General features: G+C 40.5%; 1 protein-coding gene across 5 annotated transcripts in view; it reads left to right on the top strand.

Annotated features, from left to right (window-relative positions):
• HS3ST5 (heparan sulfate-glucosamine 3-sulfotransferase 5) overlaps positions 1-14,876 on the top strand; it is a 172,850-nt gene extending 157,974 nt beyond the window's left edge. For all 5 annotated transcript variants that reach the window (XM_074036918.1, XM_074036916.1, XM_074036919.1 and 2 more), the window contains 2 exons: positions 7,578-7,716; positions 12,267-14,876. In XM_074036918.1, the coding sequence (XP_073893019.1) occupies positions 7,610-7,716; positions 12,267-13,200 (1,041 nt within the window). In that variant the 5' untranslated portion in view covers positions 7,578-7,609 and the 3' untranslated portion in view covers positions 13,201-14,876. The remainder of the gene's footprint in view (positions 1-7,577; positions 7,717-12,266) is intronic.
• The last annotated feature ends 1,979 nt before the right edge of the window (positions 14,877-16,855 follow it).

Raw genomic sequence — 16,855 nt, 5'->3', positions numbered from 1 at the left:
TGGGGTATGCATGATTCTGGTCAGTTTTAATTATAAGTGGCTTGGTGAATATGAAAAACCCTTGGTAAATTATGGAAACATGACCTTTCATTATAATTGCTACTGTCATTACTTATTAGTATTTTCTCCCTGCTTTCATCAGGTTCAAACAACCTAAATGGTCCCTTTTACCTGGCCTTTTATGGAAACATTTTTCCTCTTTTTTTTTTTTTTTTTTCATCTCCCCATCCTCTAACTCAAGGTTCAGTGGCAGGTAATTTGGGTGGAGTTAAGTGTTTTTTTTTGCTCTCAGTCAATGAACAAATATTTATTAAGAATCTCCCAGAAGCTAAGCTGTGAGGGCACAAAAGCATAAGAGTGATAGAATGGACTTTGGGGACTGGGCCGGGGTAAGGTAGGGAGGGGGATGAGGGATAAAAGACTACATATTGGGAACAGTGTACACTGCTCGTATATCAAGTGCCCTAAAATCTCAGAAATCTCCACCAGAAGATTTATCCATATAACAAGATAACATATAACCACATGTACCCTTGAAACTATTGAAATTATTTTTTTAAAAATCTCCCATGTAAGTGTAAATCACCACTAGAGGACTTATCCATATAACAAGATAACATATAACCATCTGTATCCCCAAAACTATTAAAATTATTATTTTTTTAAAAGTCTACAGGTGTGGTGGCTCACACCTGTAATCCTAGCACTTTGGGAGACCGCGGCTGGTGGATTGCCTGAACTCAAGAGTTTGAGACCAGCCTGGGCAACATGGTGAACCCCTGTCTCTACTAAAATACAAAAAAGAAAAATTAGCCAGGCATAGCGGTGAGTGCCTGTAGTCCCAGCTACTCGGGAGGCTGAGGCAGGAGAATTGCTTGAACCCAGGAGGCGAAGGTTGCAGTGAGCCGAGATTGTGCCATTGCAATCCAGCCTGACGACAGAGTGAGACTCTGTGTCAAAAAAAAAAAAAAAAATTCTCCCATGTAAGTATCCAAACTCTGTGGCTGGTGCTGCAATCATAGGGTCATGTTCTTTGGGGTCAGATAATTCTGAATTTAAATCCTACTTCTGCATTTACCAGCCACAGCCCTTGGGTAAAAAAATCTACTCATGTCTCTGCTCAGTTTCCATAAAAAAAAAAAAAAGATAATATTACAGAGGTCTGTTGTATGATATGAGATAATAAATGTAAAAAAAGTAACACAGAGCCTAGTGTTCAATAAATGTAGTTCCTGTCCACCTCATAAGGCTGTTGCCCAGGATAAATGAGCTAATACTCAAAAGAGGGTTATGATTTCCTTGGAATAATTCTGCTATATAAGTTCAGTCGTTTTTAATGAACTTGGCTGCTATTGTTCCTCTTACTGTTTTTACTGGTACCAAGGGCTTGTGGTAACCATGTCTACAAGCCTTTGAGCAGCACTTGAACACATCTTTATTACTATTATTTTTGAATCTCCTTATTTCTTTGTTTCATCTGGGGACTCATTTCTTTCTTTGCTTAGTGCTGCTTTAGAGAAACAGCCAGATGTCTCTACAATTTGTCGTTTCTGGCCACATACTCTGTTATTTAGATACTCTGCTTTGTTCAGCCAAGATACCATGTCTGTTAAAGCTTTAGGAGTCTGAAGAAACTAATTGTGCTGTTCTTGGCAGGCGAAATGGAAGACATTGAGAGATTAAAAACTGGAGATGGGGGAGCTTAAATATCACTGTAGGTCTTCAACCACTTTTTATATAAAAAGAAATAATAAACTTTTTTTTAAAACTTTATATAAATTTCCCATTACCAGTATAACTGCTTTGATGAAAGGTTATTAAAATACCCATTAAAGCTGGCATAGCTGAAGGAATGGGATTTGAGGGTTGGAGAAGCAGTTAACATGCTACCCAATTTAACAGCATTGTCCATAAGGATCGAATGGTGTGCCTTCTCTTTGTCTTATATTCCTAGACCAAAAGCAACAATCTCCAGCTTTTAAGACACCATCCTGGCAGATTCAAATGCTTTATAATGTTATAGAAAACCAAAGAGGCATTTTCGGAGTTAATTTAACCAGATATCTTTGGTTTTCCCTGGGGAAGTTTTATTCAGAGCTGCTATGATATAGTCTCTTAGGACATAGTCTGCGACTGGTTACAAAACAGAATGAGATTTCACTTTCTATCTGCTAGAGAGCCTCAATAGAAACTTCTGGCTTGGCCTCCTCATTTCTCAAAAATTCCAAGAGATTTCAGCTCAAGAAGAGCTGAAAGAGAAATATTGACTGTGTGTGTGTATATGCATGTACCATCTTGCTTTGAACCAAAAAATATAGCATTAGCATTCTAATTCTTAACAAGAATTTCCATTAAAAGTTATTTATACTTAAAATACTATTTTTCATAATTCAAGTATACTATTTATGAAAACTGCATTTATTTTATTTTTCTCTGCAAAATGCCTTGCAATAATTAATCTGCCTCCTGAAGCTATTAATTATGCTTCATTTTTGTACAATGTACAAATGTTCACAACTTCTATCCTACTGTTCTACTCCGTGCTCACATCTTAAGAACCCTGTGAGACAGATATTATTATCATAATTTTATGGATGAGGAAAGCAAAACTCAGAAAATTTCCATTACAAAACCAAACCAAAATGTAACCCAAGGTCTTTTGACTCCCAATCTAGTGGTCTTTCCACTTCACCATGAGTGGCTCACTCATATTAGTTGAGATCTTCAGTAAAAATATTAGTTCTTCTCAGTGTCACAGTAGATAGGAAGGTACCTTGCCATGCATACCGGGTCTGCCATAACCAGAGGGGGCAGTGTAGGGAGCCAGACCAGTCTTGTGAACAAAATGCTGGAGAAATCATGTCTCCTGAAGAGGGAAAAAACCTCAGCAGGCATATTTAAGGCATCTCAGGCACAGAGAAGCTAGGCTGGCAGTAGTATCTAATCCCACAGAGCAAAACTTCTATGGTGAAAACTGGGTTTATAGCCTAGTATATACCAGATGACCTGTGCATTGCAATTGGATGCTGATAGTTTTGTCATCCTAGTCTCCTAAATCTTGCACTACTTCTTCAGCAGGCTTCACATTCTGTCATGTTTTTCTTCTTTTTCCTGTCTGCTAAACTTGAACAGTTTAACAATGAGGTCATTTTATAATTTCACCCACCCCTACATGCAAAAGCCTTGCAAGTTTTATTCCTGAGCCCAACTATTATCCTTTGGTCCTGTAATTATTTATCCAATGGACATGACCCATTCCTACCCACCAAAGGAATGTGTATTGGGATTTTTCCCCTAAACTCCACATCCACCGAGATCAAGATCACTTCCTAGGAAGACACCAGTAAGATCCGGAAGTCTCGAAGGAGGAGACATAGGAAAGATATCCCAGGTCAGCAAGCAAGCTGATGATTGCACAGAGATTAGAGAAAAGGCATATGGGGAACGGTGCAGGGACTGACCTGACAGGCTCAGAGGCTGCAGTGAGTGACTTAAGAGGGTGAGAAGCTGACTGTCTACACTGGGACCTCAGAAGGAAGGGCGTAGACTTTCAAGAGGAAGTGATTGAACTTGATCCAGTGAACAACCCAAAATAGATGAGGGACAAAATAACTTATATTAGGAAGATTAATAGTACTATGCAGGGCCATGGGAAATGAACGAGGAGAGCATACCAAAATGTTAAGGAGCAAGGGAGGCACAAAGTGCCTGCACGGCACAAAGCAAGAAGAAATTAAGGAGAAATCATTTTTACTGACCTTGGTGGCTGAAGATACAAAAGATGGTAGAAAACGATAAGCTTTATTACTTTGTTCTAGTTTTTTTGTGTTTTTTTTTATTTTTGTTTTTGTTTTTGAGACGGAGCCTTGCTCTGTCACACAGGCTGGAGTGCAGTGGTGTGATCTCGGCTCACTACAACCTCCACCTCCCGGGTTCAAGTGATTCTCCTGCCTCAGCCTCCAGAGTAGCTGGAATTACAGGCACCCGCCATCATGCCTGGCTAAGTTTTGTATTTTTGTAGAGATGGGGTTTCACCATGTTGTCCAAGCTGGTGATCCACCCGCCTTGGCCTCCCAAAGTGTTGGGATTACAGGCGTGAGCCACCACACCCAGCCTGTTCTAGTTTTATAAATACAAAATTAATTCACACCCGTTGAATCAGAATATCTGAGGGTGGTAGCAAGTGTGTGTGTTTTAAAGGCTCTGCAAACTTACCATAGAGAATCACTGGCCTGTGCAGCAAAGCAGATTCTGGGCTTAGTACCTTTCCGTAAGCTTTCTAGTGCTTCTGAGTCAGTCAGTAGGTTTAGCCCATTGCTAGGAGATGATGATGATACACACCAAGAAGCAGCTAACACTAATCAAACACTCATGCACAATGAAATGCCTAACTGTGGTTCTGACTGCAAGAACAAGAGTTAGTGGAGGTGGGTGATGATCCTGGACTGGAAGCTGGAGAAGGCTTCCTAGAGGAACTGTGATATAGCCCAGACCTTAAAGAATGGGTGGACTGGAGCTAAAAATAGACAGGTGGACCAAGGAGCTGGTGAAAGTGGACGAAGCATTGTGCAGTATAGTTTTAAGCAGGAGGGTGTGGGCATTATGTTTAAATAGCAGAGGAGGTCGACAACTTCCCTAGCCTTCCTCTGAATTGGCCCCTTGTATGAGGCTGGAGACCCTTGCAAGGGTCATGGGGCAGGCACATTTTTCCTTTGTTTTTCCCATCCCTTCCCTTTGCAGCTCAGCCACAGACAAGCTTTATTCCCTCACACTCCTCATCTGTGAATGCACACTAAATTCATTCATGCTAAGAAACAGATGACACATAGTCCTTTGCATTAGTCTGGCAAGCTAATAAACCTTTATATAGTAATATCACTTGTAGAAACCTCATTTCATTCTTCCTGCAGCACTATGGAATGGGGACACCAGAGGTGGTCCTCATATTGCAGATAAGAAAAGGAAACCCCAGAGAATCCAACCTCAAAACCGTAGAGCTACTAAGGGGAGTATTTAATTGGGGGACTTGAACACAGTTTTCTTTCTGCCACCCTGTTCTGCAACTTGCTGCAGTATTTGCATTTCAACAAGGATCAGAGCCCAAGGCACGTGGGTCTAACTGAGTACTTCAGACATCAACCTGTAGACAGGAGATTGGTTCTTTCAGTGGAGCTCTGAATCACATTACGTAGGTAACTGTCTTTGTCTTCACATTATCTGTCAGTTGTGTGATCACAGGCAAGTTGGAGAAAATTGTGAGCTTCACTTGACCTATGAAATGGAAATAACTCCATCTACTTTATAGGGTTTTTGAGAATTTCCTGAAATACCACCTGGACAATGTCCTTGCTACACAGTGAGCCTCAAGAAACCTCACTCTCTTTGTCTTCCGCATTTTATCTACACATAAGGCAAGCTCTGCTACATCAAAACCACAGGCTCACCCAGCCTACCTGTCTTTGCTCTCTCTTTGCTTATGCTCTTAGCCTTTTCTCTCTTTCCCTCTACCTTTGTCCAGCCACACCTTCCTACCTTCACTTCTTAAACAAGCCAAGCATTTTCCCTCCTCAATCCCTCATGTGAGTTGGTTCCTCTGCTGGCTCGTGCCTCTTTGCTTCTCCTCCTCCAGGTGTCACCCCAAGTGTTACTTCTTCAGGAAGCACTGAAGTAGGTTCTTCCTATTATTCTTTCTCACTAGGTCCTGTAACTTTCCTTTGTCATACTGAATACAATTTGTAAGTATGCATTAATCCTGTTTGTAGGCTTAATGCCTGTCTTCTCCACTAGACTGTGAACTCCCACAGGACAAGAACGTGTCTATTTATTCGGCCACTATTCTCCATGGTACCCAATACAGAATCTAGCACATAACACATATTCCATAAGTATTTGTCAATTGTGTGTTGGATGAGTACTGGTCTCATCTCTCCCTCTTAGGATGCCCTCCTACCATTTCCTCAGCAATTCACATAGTACATTCCACACACAAAAAAAAATTTTACCATGCCCACATTCTCTGACCTTTTCCTTAATTTTCTTTTCCCAGCACTTATTCATACATTATCATAATTGGGTAAAGTTCTCTGGTTGTTTCCTGATTCCCTAATCACATTATCAGTTTTCTAAGGACTAAAACTCTTTGGGGATCTGTTTTGGAATCTCCTATAAACCTAGTGTAATAGTTGAAAATGCTTTGGGAATTCAGTGATTTCTCGATGAACGAATGAATAGATCAATCATTCAATCCTAGTATATCCCTTTTGCACAAGGAAAATCTTCACATAGCAATACAGAGATATCATTGCAGCAAAACAATTTCTAACCATGACTCATTTCTATCTATATAGCTTCCTTCTTGGGTTACTATTTTGAGTTTCAATAAGAGGCAAACAATCTTATCTTGAAAGGGGGATTGGATTTATTTTTAATAAGAAAGGCTGAATTGGGAGCTTGCATTTTCCCCAAAAATTTAATAACAGCACTAGTAAAGCCCTAGACTCCTCAGCTGGCCTTATTTCAGGTATATGAGAACAGAGCTTCCAGGTAAGCTTCTTTCATGATCTAAGAGTGAGACCAATACCACCAAACCTGTCTAAATTCATTGACAGCCAGGGGAGGTCACACAGCAAAAGCATCTAGTCTGAACATGTTTCAGAACCCAGGACTGGGCAGAGGACATGGAGGGAAACATCAGGTTCCCCAAGGCCATTGTCCTCAAACATGTGACATTCTGATACTTACCACTGATAACTTCAGTAAGTATCACTTTGATCTCACCCCCTTCCACTCACAACTAAAACAAAACAAAAACATATGTAATTAAAATATGTCATTGCTATGCTCAAAATGATAACTTATGAACTGGGATTTCAAATTCACCTTGTTATTCTGAAGCAGAATCTTCAGTTTATGATTGCCCTGCTGGTAAGCCTCAAGTTGCTCTTTTATTTTTTTTCTTTTTTGAGACAGGTCTTCTCTGTCACCCAGGCCAGAGTGGAGTGGCATGATCTCGGCTCACTGCAACCTCCGCCTCCCGGGTTCAAGTGATTCTCCTGACTCAGCCTTCCTAGCAGCTGGGATTACAGGTGCCCACCACTGCGCCCAGCTAATTTTTGCATTTTTGGTAGAGACGAGGTTTCACCATCTTAGCCAGGCTGGTCTTGAACTCCTGACCTCAGGTGATCCACCTGCCTTGGCCTCCCAAAGTACTGGAATTACAGGCTTGAGCCATCGCGCCTGGCCATGTTGTTCATTCTATCCATATTCTTTGAATCATTTTATACACACACACACACTATATGTTACATGCATTTTAATTTACTTTGACAATTATCTAACAGGTTCTGTCTAGTTAGCATCTTTTCCCCTAGCGTTAGTATTTGATCTTATAACATGGGCCAGGAAAAGAAAGGTAAGTTTTGCTAAATATACCTGTTACATCATGACAATTATCAGAGTTGGTGTGGGATCTGCTCTTTGTGCAGTGTCGCTTATCACCTGTCTTCCACCTCTGCTTAGCTCTGTGACAACAAACAGAGCCTCTAAGAGATGACTGCTGATGAGTCCTTCTATCGCAGGCTGCAGCAGTCCTGAAGGTTGATGGAGGGCCATGCTATTCAAACAGCAGGCGTGGCTGAGACAGAAGCTCCTGGTGCTGGGAAGCCTTGCCGTTGGGAGTCTCCTGTATCTAGTCGCCAGAGTTGGGAGCTTGGATAGGTGGGTGCTTAAACACATGCTTATACCCCTGTGACTTTAAGTCTTGATGTAAACTTCTTTAGGACATAATTTTAAGTCTATCCACTTGTTTTTCTCCCTCAAAATTCCCAGGAAACATGCTTTTCTGCAGTATTGATTTTGATTTATTGAGCCTTTAAAAGAGAGAGATCCAAGTTGCTCAAACCAAGATGTTCTGTCAGGATCCATTTGTATTCCGTGTGCATTGACACTTGTTTTCAGGGAAGGGATAAAGCTGTGTACAGTAAAACTGTCATTTACTAGAGCTCAGTGTGGTCTGCGTGCATCTGGTGTTGACCTCTACCTGTAGCAAAACAGTGATGATGTATCTATGTATCTTCCTTTTGAAATTTATGAGTGGACACTTAATGTGCTATCAGGAGCATTAAAATTATGTATGAGTCTCTAAAGGAGCTCATCAAGTTTGCAATCCATTGCCCTGGAAAGATGGCTGCAGGCATGGGGAGTTTTAACTATGCTAATTAGCTCTGGTTTTCAGGGCCTGAATGCACCAGACAAGGAGGCTGTTGCTCAGAATAATTGCCCAGAAAGCAATGGGAAATCCATGGAGAGAAAATTACAGTGCTAGGTCTTAGCTCTAAACAGACAAACAGTTGAGAGGTATTGAACTTGCAGAAGTCCCAGCAACATCAGCTGGCTTCACATTAAATGTTTCTGGTATGTTCTGTGTCTAGTCTAACGGGCAAGAACAGAGAAGTTAATTTCTGAAATGTGAAGCTTCCTTTTTTGCCCTTCAAAAAAAAAATTTTTTTTTTTAATTGGAGTTTCGTTCTTGTTGCCCAGGCTAGAGTGCAATGGTGTAATCTCGGCTCATTGCAACCTCCTCCTCCCATGTTCAAGCTATTCTCCCGCCTCAGCCTCCCAAGCAGCTGTGATTACAGCCATGTGCCACCACACCTAGCTAATTTTGTATTGTTAGTAGAGACAGTTTCACCATGTTGGCCAGGCTGATTTTGAGCTCCTGACCTTAGGAGATCCACCTGCCTCAGCCTCCCAAAGTGCTGGGATTACAGGCATGAACCACTGTGCCTGGCCGGCCCTTTAAAATTAATTCTTGCACTGGAAAGACTGAAGTGTGTTCTCTGTGAGTTCAGTTCTCACCATCAGTGAAAACACATACAAACTTAAAAATGAAAATCTCTTCCTTTCAGTTTTCTTTTCCTTCCAAAGTTTAAGCTAATCTGTAGACCTTATCACTTAGATATTTAGAAATAACATAGCAGTGGTCCTTGTTTTCCTTCAGTTGCTGTCATTTTGACTGGTAAAGTGAACTCCTTTGATGCTTCTCAATTCAAAATTGCTGAGTAATTGTCCCACTCACTAGTTGTTACCTACCTGAAAGTGTAATCAGAGCTTCTCCCCGACTTCCAGCAGTTTCCTAAAGTAGCACTTGATGATTAATGAGAAGCCTTGAGGTGGTGCCATTGGCCTACCTCTGTAATGGAACTTTTATATCCAGCCCTTCCCAACTGACCTTTAATTAGCTTCCAATCATTTACCTTTTACTTAGTAACTGATCTAATGATCACTAATGCATTATTATTTAGTTGACGATTCTTTTCATTTTCTTAACTCTGTCTCTAGTCTCTAAGGGGATAGCTTTTATTCGGAATTGAATGGTTTGGTGGGCTTTCTAAAAGCCTCTCACTTGAGACTTTGAGATTACGTCTGAAGGTAACACAGGCTTATGTAGGCCCACCCTCCACTAACTGAAGACCCTGCTTTCTGGGAGGGAGGCAGATATTACTTCTTCCATCCCTTCCAATCCTAAACCTGTATGATTTTTCAGTCTGGGACCCACATTCAGAATCTATGCTGTCAGAAGTGGGAAAGAATATGATATTTTCTCATATTTTCACATCCTATCTTGAGTTAGGGAGTCCAAAAGGCGACTGTTCTGCAGCGTGTGATCTCCCAGGGTAGAAGGTAGAAAAAGGAAGGAAGGAAAGAAGGAAAATGACCCTTTCTACAAGTAGGGAAATTCCATTTGACCTCAAACAAAGCAGAGACTATCTATGTCAGCCACTCTCAGCCAGGGTACTATGAGAGAATTAAATCCTACAAAAGAGAATTTGAGTGACTGTTTACTCAATTCTTGCAAGGCTGGTACTGACATCATTCTAGGTGCTTAGAACAGAAATCCATCAATGGATGCCTTATGGAATTAGAGCTTAATTCTCAACCAGAACCCAAGAAGAACTGAAAGATGAACTTGTAATATTCCAATCAGTGTCACAATTAAAAGCGTCTTTGCCTATGTATCTACTGATAATTTTATATCCTCTATTTAAAGCCCTAGTACATTAATCTCATTAACAAGTGTAAAAACAAAATTCATGTTTGTCTAAACTATTAACTGGGTTAAATCCTGTTTTTTAAAAGCTGTCTAGGCCAGGCTCAGTGGCTCACGCCTGTAATCCCAGCACTTTGGGAGGCCGAGGCAGGCAAATGACGAGGTCAGGAGTTCAAGACCAGCCTGGCCAACATGGTGAAACCTCGTCTCTACTAAAAATACAAAAATGAGCTGGGCATGGTGGCACATGTCTGTAATCCCAGCTACTCAGGAGGCCAAGCAGGAGAATCTCTTGAACCAGGAGACGGAGATTGCAGTGAGCCAAAATCATGCCATTGCACTCCAGCCTGGGCAACAGACCAAGACTCCATCTCAAAAAAAAAGAAAAAAAAAAGTTCTCTATATTTTCACACTTTCCACAATGAGCATGAATTGTTTTAAAAATCATGAAAGGAAACATCACGAAAAGTAATATATATTGATATTTCTCCTTAAGCAATATGATAGATAGTTGTTTAAATAACACAGACCAAGACCATGCTCCTCAATTCTGCAGAACAGATTGGGTGTATTAGTCCGTTTTCACACTGCTATAAAGACATACCTGAGACTAGGTAATTTATAAAGAAAAAAGGTTTAATTGACACACAGCTCTGCATGGCTGGGGAAGCCTCAGAAAACTTACAATCATGGCAGAAGGCAAAGAAGAAGCAAGGCACGTCTTACATGGTGGCAGGAGAGAGAGAGAGCTTGCAGGGGGAGGTGCCACACAGTTTTAAACCATCAGATCTCATGAGAACTCCCTATCATGAAAACAAGGGGGAAATACACCCCCATAATCCAGTCACGTCCCATCAAGCCCCTCCTCTGACATGTAGGGATTACAATTCCGGATGAGATTTGGGTGGGGACACAGAGCCAAACCATATCACTGGGCATGACCTTGAGGTTGTTTCTCATCTCAGAAAACAAGAAAGATGCCATACGGTCTCTTGGGAAGAGCAAGCAACAGCCTCATTGCCACAGAGGGGGAGATACAGATTCCAAATTATTAGAATAACTGGAAGCTTTCAGGTGTAAGAATTGGTTTAACAGCCTTTTTGACTGATATTAATTCCTTTTACCAAGAAGGCTAAAATGCCCTCACAGATCAACCTAGGGAAAGTATAATGAATTTCAGTTCAATTCAGACTATACCTAAATGGAAACTCAATTTGCTAACCATATATGTTAGCCATGACAAATTAAACGGTCACCATCGTCTACTATCATTGTGACTGTTACCACATCTTTCTCCCTGAGAAAAGCAGAGATGGTCGTTCACTATTCAGGATAATATTGAAGTGAAAATCCTCCTTTCTGGCTATATCCATTGCATTCCTTCCTTTATGAGCTTGAGTTCCTGATTTTAATGGGCTTGGCAATGAGGGCTTGAGGTTTCTGGCCCTGTCAAGGTCTTGTTGATGCCTGGTCCCAGGTGTGGTTGGTGATATACAGCACTTGCTGATGGCAATTGGGTTTGATCCTATATTCAGCAAAGTGGAAATATAATCCTGACCTCTTTAGATAGAAAGAGAAAGAGAGGCAAAAGAAATATTATATTCTTCTGGCTGTCCTCAAGGCCAAGCAAGGGCAGAGAGTCTCAGAATGAAAAGCTCAGCAAGTTCCAAGATTGGAATTTTGCAGGTTGATGATGCAAACAGCCCAGGGCAGAAACTGGGACCTCCTTTCAGATTATATCTCAAAGAGTTTCAACAGCCATGTGAGTGCTGCCGGGCTGCAAGAAAATAATACCACACGAAACATGAAACACGTGGCCTCCCTGCTACCCTTCCGCCCCCCAGCTGAAGATTATAATCTCCTGCCTTTCACTTTTTCTTAATGATTTTAACTGGTGAGCTGTTAAAAAGCTATTCGTATGGCTGGTGTCACTTGTCTATCCTGTACTGCGAACAGAGGTACGCGCCGTAGTCAATTAAGTGCTTGGGGAATAAAAAATTTTAAGGAGCACTAATAAAAAAATCTCATCAATTATGTGTGCTCCATTTAATACATGGTTGCTTAAAATAAAATTTCCCAAACATATGTTCATTATGGATTGCAGCAGGCTGGGAATCAGTGGCTTTATTTATGCATTTAAAGTCTTGGTCTGACTGGGGAACCAGGAAAATGAGAAGTTAGCTGCAATGAGCTTAAAGTGTCTCTGTCTTGCTTGCAGGCTACAACCCATTTGCCCCATCGAAGGTCGACTGGGTGGTGCCCGCAGTCAGGCTGAATTCCCACTCCGCGCCCTGCAGTTTAAGCGTGGCCTGCTACACGAGTTCCGGAAGGGCAACGCTTCCAAGGAGCAGGTTCGCCTCCATGACCTGGTCCAGCAGCTCCCCAAGGCCATTATCATTGGAGTGAGGAAAGGAGGCACAAGGGCCCTGCTTGAAATGCTGAACCTACATCCGGCAGTGGTCAAAGCCTCTCAAGAAATCCATTTTTTTGATAATGATGAGAATTATGGTAAGGGCATCGAGTGGTATAGGAAAAAGATGCCTTTTTCCTACCCTCAGCAAATCACAATTGAAAAGAGCCCAGCATATTTTATCACGGAGGAGGTTCCAGAAAGGATTTACAAAATGAACTCATCCATCAAGTTGTTGATCATTGTCAGGGAGCCAACCACGAGAGCTATTTCTGATTATACTCAGGTGCTAGAGGGGAAGGAGAGGAAGAACAAAACGTATTACAAGTTTGAGAAGCTGGCCATAGACCCTAATACATGTGAAGTGAACACAAAATACAAAGCAGTAAGAACCAGCATCTACACCAAACATCTGGAAAGGTGGTTGAAATACTTTCCAATTGAGCAATTTCATGTCGTCGATGGAGATCGCCTCATCACAGAACCTCTGCCAGAACTTCAGCTCGTGGAGAAGTTCCTAAATCTGCCTCCAAGGATAAGTCAATACAATTTATACTTCAATGCTACCAGAGGGTTTTACTGCTTACGGTTTAATATTATCTTTAATAAGTGCCTGGCGGGCAGCAAGGGGCGCATTCATCCAGAGGTGGACCCCTCTGTCATTACCAAATTGCGCAAATTCTTTCATCCTTTTAATCAAAAATTTTACCAGATCACTGGGAGGACATTGAACTGGCCCTAAAATAATATGTCATACAACACTATGTGTTGTGCCTGGAGACACATAATGTCTCCTGTAGATTAAAATATGCACTTTTCCTAGGCAGAGCTATCCAAGTCATTTTTCCATGTATACTTGTACATACGCAGTGTGTGACCAAATATAAGATCAGTTCTTTTTCTACTGAAAATTTACAAAAAAAAAAAAAAAAATGCTGTCTGCATAGTCACATCTTTTAAGCTATTTACAAAAAAGAAGAGGTGGTGGTATGGGGGGAAGTGACTTCAGCTGTTCTCAAAGAATTAGTCTTCCTTTGATTCAGAATCTGTCACCCACCATTTTCATAGATTTAAGCCAAAAGATAAATGTGTGAAAATGTACCAATGGCTGCGAAGCTTCAGGAAGTAGAGATCCAGTGATGCTTTTTTTTTTTTCCTAAGGGAAAGCTGGCTCTTTAATTCAGATGCTGAATTGGTGCCATGAAAACAGAAAATGCTATTTTCTTATTATTTAAAAGAATGTCTTATCTCATAAAATTGACATTGTCCAAAGTTCCTATGGTGATTGTGCACTATTGTTTTCTCGTATGGACCATGGTGTCACTTATAGCATGTCAATCACACGTTGGAAAGTCAAGTCCTTTTACTTCCACGTTGTACGTCAACAGAGAGAAATGTCATGTACATAATGTATATTGTTGTAAATACTGGTTTCACACTAAGTAATTCTATTTTGTAAACTGAATATGGCTATTTAATTTATTGTGAAAATTAAATTTATTGTGGTATTTAAAAATGGAATGGATTAAAATTACTCTATGTGCAATTTTTTTTTAACTCATTTTGTTTTACATGCCCCCTGCTGGCTTCCAAAATGGAAGCTGTTTACGTGCATATGAGAGCACTTGGAAAGATGTGCTTCCCTGCTGGATTTCTGTACCCTTGTGAAAATGTATTTATGAAGTGAGGTTGAGTATATTAAAAAAGAAAAACCTCAACCATCTGGAAATCAAGTATAATAGCCACCTCAAAGAATCCTAGTGCTGCTCTGCTACAACTTTGTAACAATTAATTTACCTGCAGTTGCTGCTGCTCAGGGCAAGAGACAAGGGATATTTTAACAGAATCCAGGCATAGAAGAATCACCATTTTATTTGAACCTCTAATCAGAGTCAGACCGGTAGAGAAATTAAATAAAATAAGATTAGAAAACTCTGTACTGAAAGCTGCTGATGCTTCCAAAATGAATACAAGATCTCAGAACTCTCCCTGTTAGATGAAAATATATCAATTTGCTCAGAAAGGATTCAGTTGCCTAGTGTTGCCATTACTAACATAAACATATGGCTCATATTTCCATCCAGAGAAATTAATGCTAAATTGGTGCCTCACTAACATCAGATACACTGTATTATGCTTACATATATTCAGTAAAATGTGGAAAGGGGTATTAACAACAACAACAAAAAGATGAATTTTTTTTTTTTTTTCTCACACTCACAGTTGCTAATCCAGTGGGAGATATTTTAGAGTTTTGTTCAACATCACAGTGAGAGTGCCTAGGGAAACCAGCAAATTACAATGGATTCCCCTTTGATTGTAATAAGTGTTGATTTTCCCCATGAGTTGTTTATCCTGTCCAGTGATTTGATGGTGAACTTTTCTAAATAAATAGCCCTTTCCCCTCCGGTGTCGGTATATATTGCTTCTCAAGTCACTGCCTTGGTAATCATCTCTATTGTTTGAATTAGCAGTGATGCTGTTCTCTCAGCATGAAACAGGCATGACACCAACACGTGCTGGCAGGCCAGCTCCTCCCTCACTGTGGGATGACTCTAGAGTGACAGCCTCAGGTCTAAATGTCAGCCACTTCTCCCCTAAGCCATGAATGAAGTCAATATAAGGATCCTGCTGTCAGATTTCTCTGGGCCTCAACTCTCTGCTAACCATCAGTATAAACTCTTTGAATACAGTGTTCAAGGACACAATCACTGTATTATCATTAGTTTCATAGAAGTATTCCTAGAGCGCTATACAGCCAATATGATTTTGTCCCAGTAACTGTCAAATTATGCTCCCTTGGAACACTGATGTTTCAAAAACTCAGACCAGGTATTCCATCAGTAAAATTACAAAATGGTCATCTTTTCCCAGATTAATAGAGGAATAAAAAATAAGTTAATAAATTGAAATTTCTCAGTAATCATCTTTTCTGTTACCAATTTTTCTTACACTTTGCTACTGCTACCAATAGCGTATATCAGACTTTATTCTAAGATTCTATTTGACTTATGCCAACTTTTATCTCAATAAGCCAGTATTTCTTCATATTTGGGGGCAGGAGGAGGGAAGCACTGTGATTTCTAGTTGTTCCACTTCCTGAGTAAGTTTGAGAATTGTTTTAAATCTTCAAGCCTCCCCACGGAGATTTAAAGCAAGGGCCTATGTTGGGAGAATTTTTTGGGTGGCAGGTTTTATTTCAGTAAAACAACAGTCACAGCCACTGCTGATTGAGCTAGGTAGGGAGAAATAAAAATGCTATGATTTAATAGCATAACACTCGTGGAGATTTTAAACCTGCTTGTTTAGAAAAATGTTTCCTGTTGTTATCAGACAGACAACAGAACTCTAGAGAAATCTTCACCTCGTTACAATAGCTCCACTAGGGCTCTCTTTAATAAGTTACGTCTTTTATGTCATAAACACCTTGCATGTTTTCAAGAGGCACAGTGGAACCATACAGTTTTGTGAAACAGTTCTAGCTGCAAAGAGAAAAATTGTTTAAGCAATGGCAGGGTTTCTGCTGGACCATAAAGCAGAAATTACACCTTTTCTGGAAGCCAAGGAATTCCAGTTACAATTATACAAATAGCCCAAGAGAACAGAGAGAGACTAGGGATCGGAGAGATTTTAGATTTTAGAACAGTAAAATAAACCCACAGATACACATCCTCAAATTCCAAGTCTATCTCCTACCCACCTGAAACCACTGCATATAAAACCTTGATTAATTAAGGCACTAAACTTTTCTTAATAATTGCAATATAGGATAACAGAAGCCCAAGACATTTTGGTTCTGAGTTAATATATATGATCAAGCAAAGGCTTGTAAACTCCTCTGAGGTTTATAATCCCATCTGATCTTAGATTTGGTAATCTTTACGTTGATGGAGCAGTGAGAAGTCATTAATTGGCAGCCCAGTTCCTCCTCATGAGTGTTTCATGGGCATGCTTCCTGGAATTCTGCCCCTGAAATGAAGGCTTTTCTGGAAGACAAGCTTCAAGGCCTGTGGGGGGCATCACTGGGACACTGCAGATGCGCTGCTGCTCAGGGAAGGTGAGAACCAGGGACAAGTGCAGTCCAAATTCCATCCCTGCTGAGATGCTTTTGCTTGGTCCAATAAGCTGCTTGCTAAATCAAATTGCCTTCATAAGCCTAATTTGAGAATTTTCCAGCAATGGAGAATTTCAAATGATTGTAGTATCTTCCCACTGAAATATTGCATACTCTTTCCACACACTCAGCAGCCATTTTCCACTAAAAATAGTCTACAGTCTAGGAGAAAGAGAAAAACACTCCCCCTCAAAATTACTAAATACAGCAAAATCTTAGCAATTTGGGCTAACAAGGTGAAAATATAAAATATTTTAAAACAAATTCATTGCAATTATTGCCA

This window comes from Macaca fascicularis, chromosome 4, assembly GCF_037993035.2.
Source record: "Macaca fascicularis isolate 582-1 chromosome 4, T2T-MFA8v1.1".
Taxonomy (NCBI): domain Eukaryota; kingdom Metazoa; phylum Chordata; class Mammalia; order Primates; family Cercopithecidae; genus Macaca; species Macaca fascicularis.
This window is presented reverse-complemented; position numbering and strand designations above follow the sequence as displayed.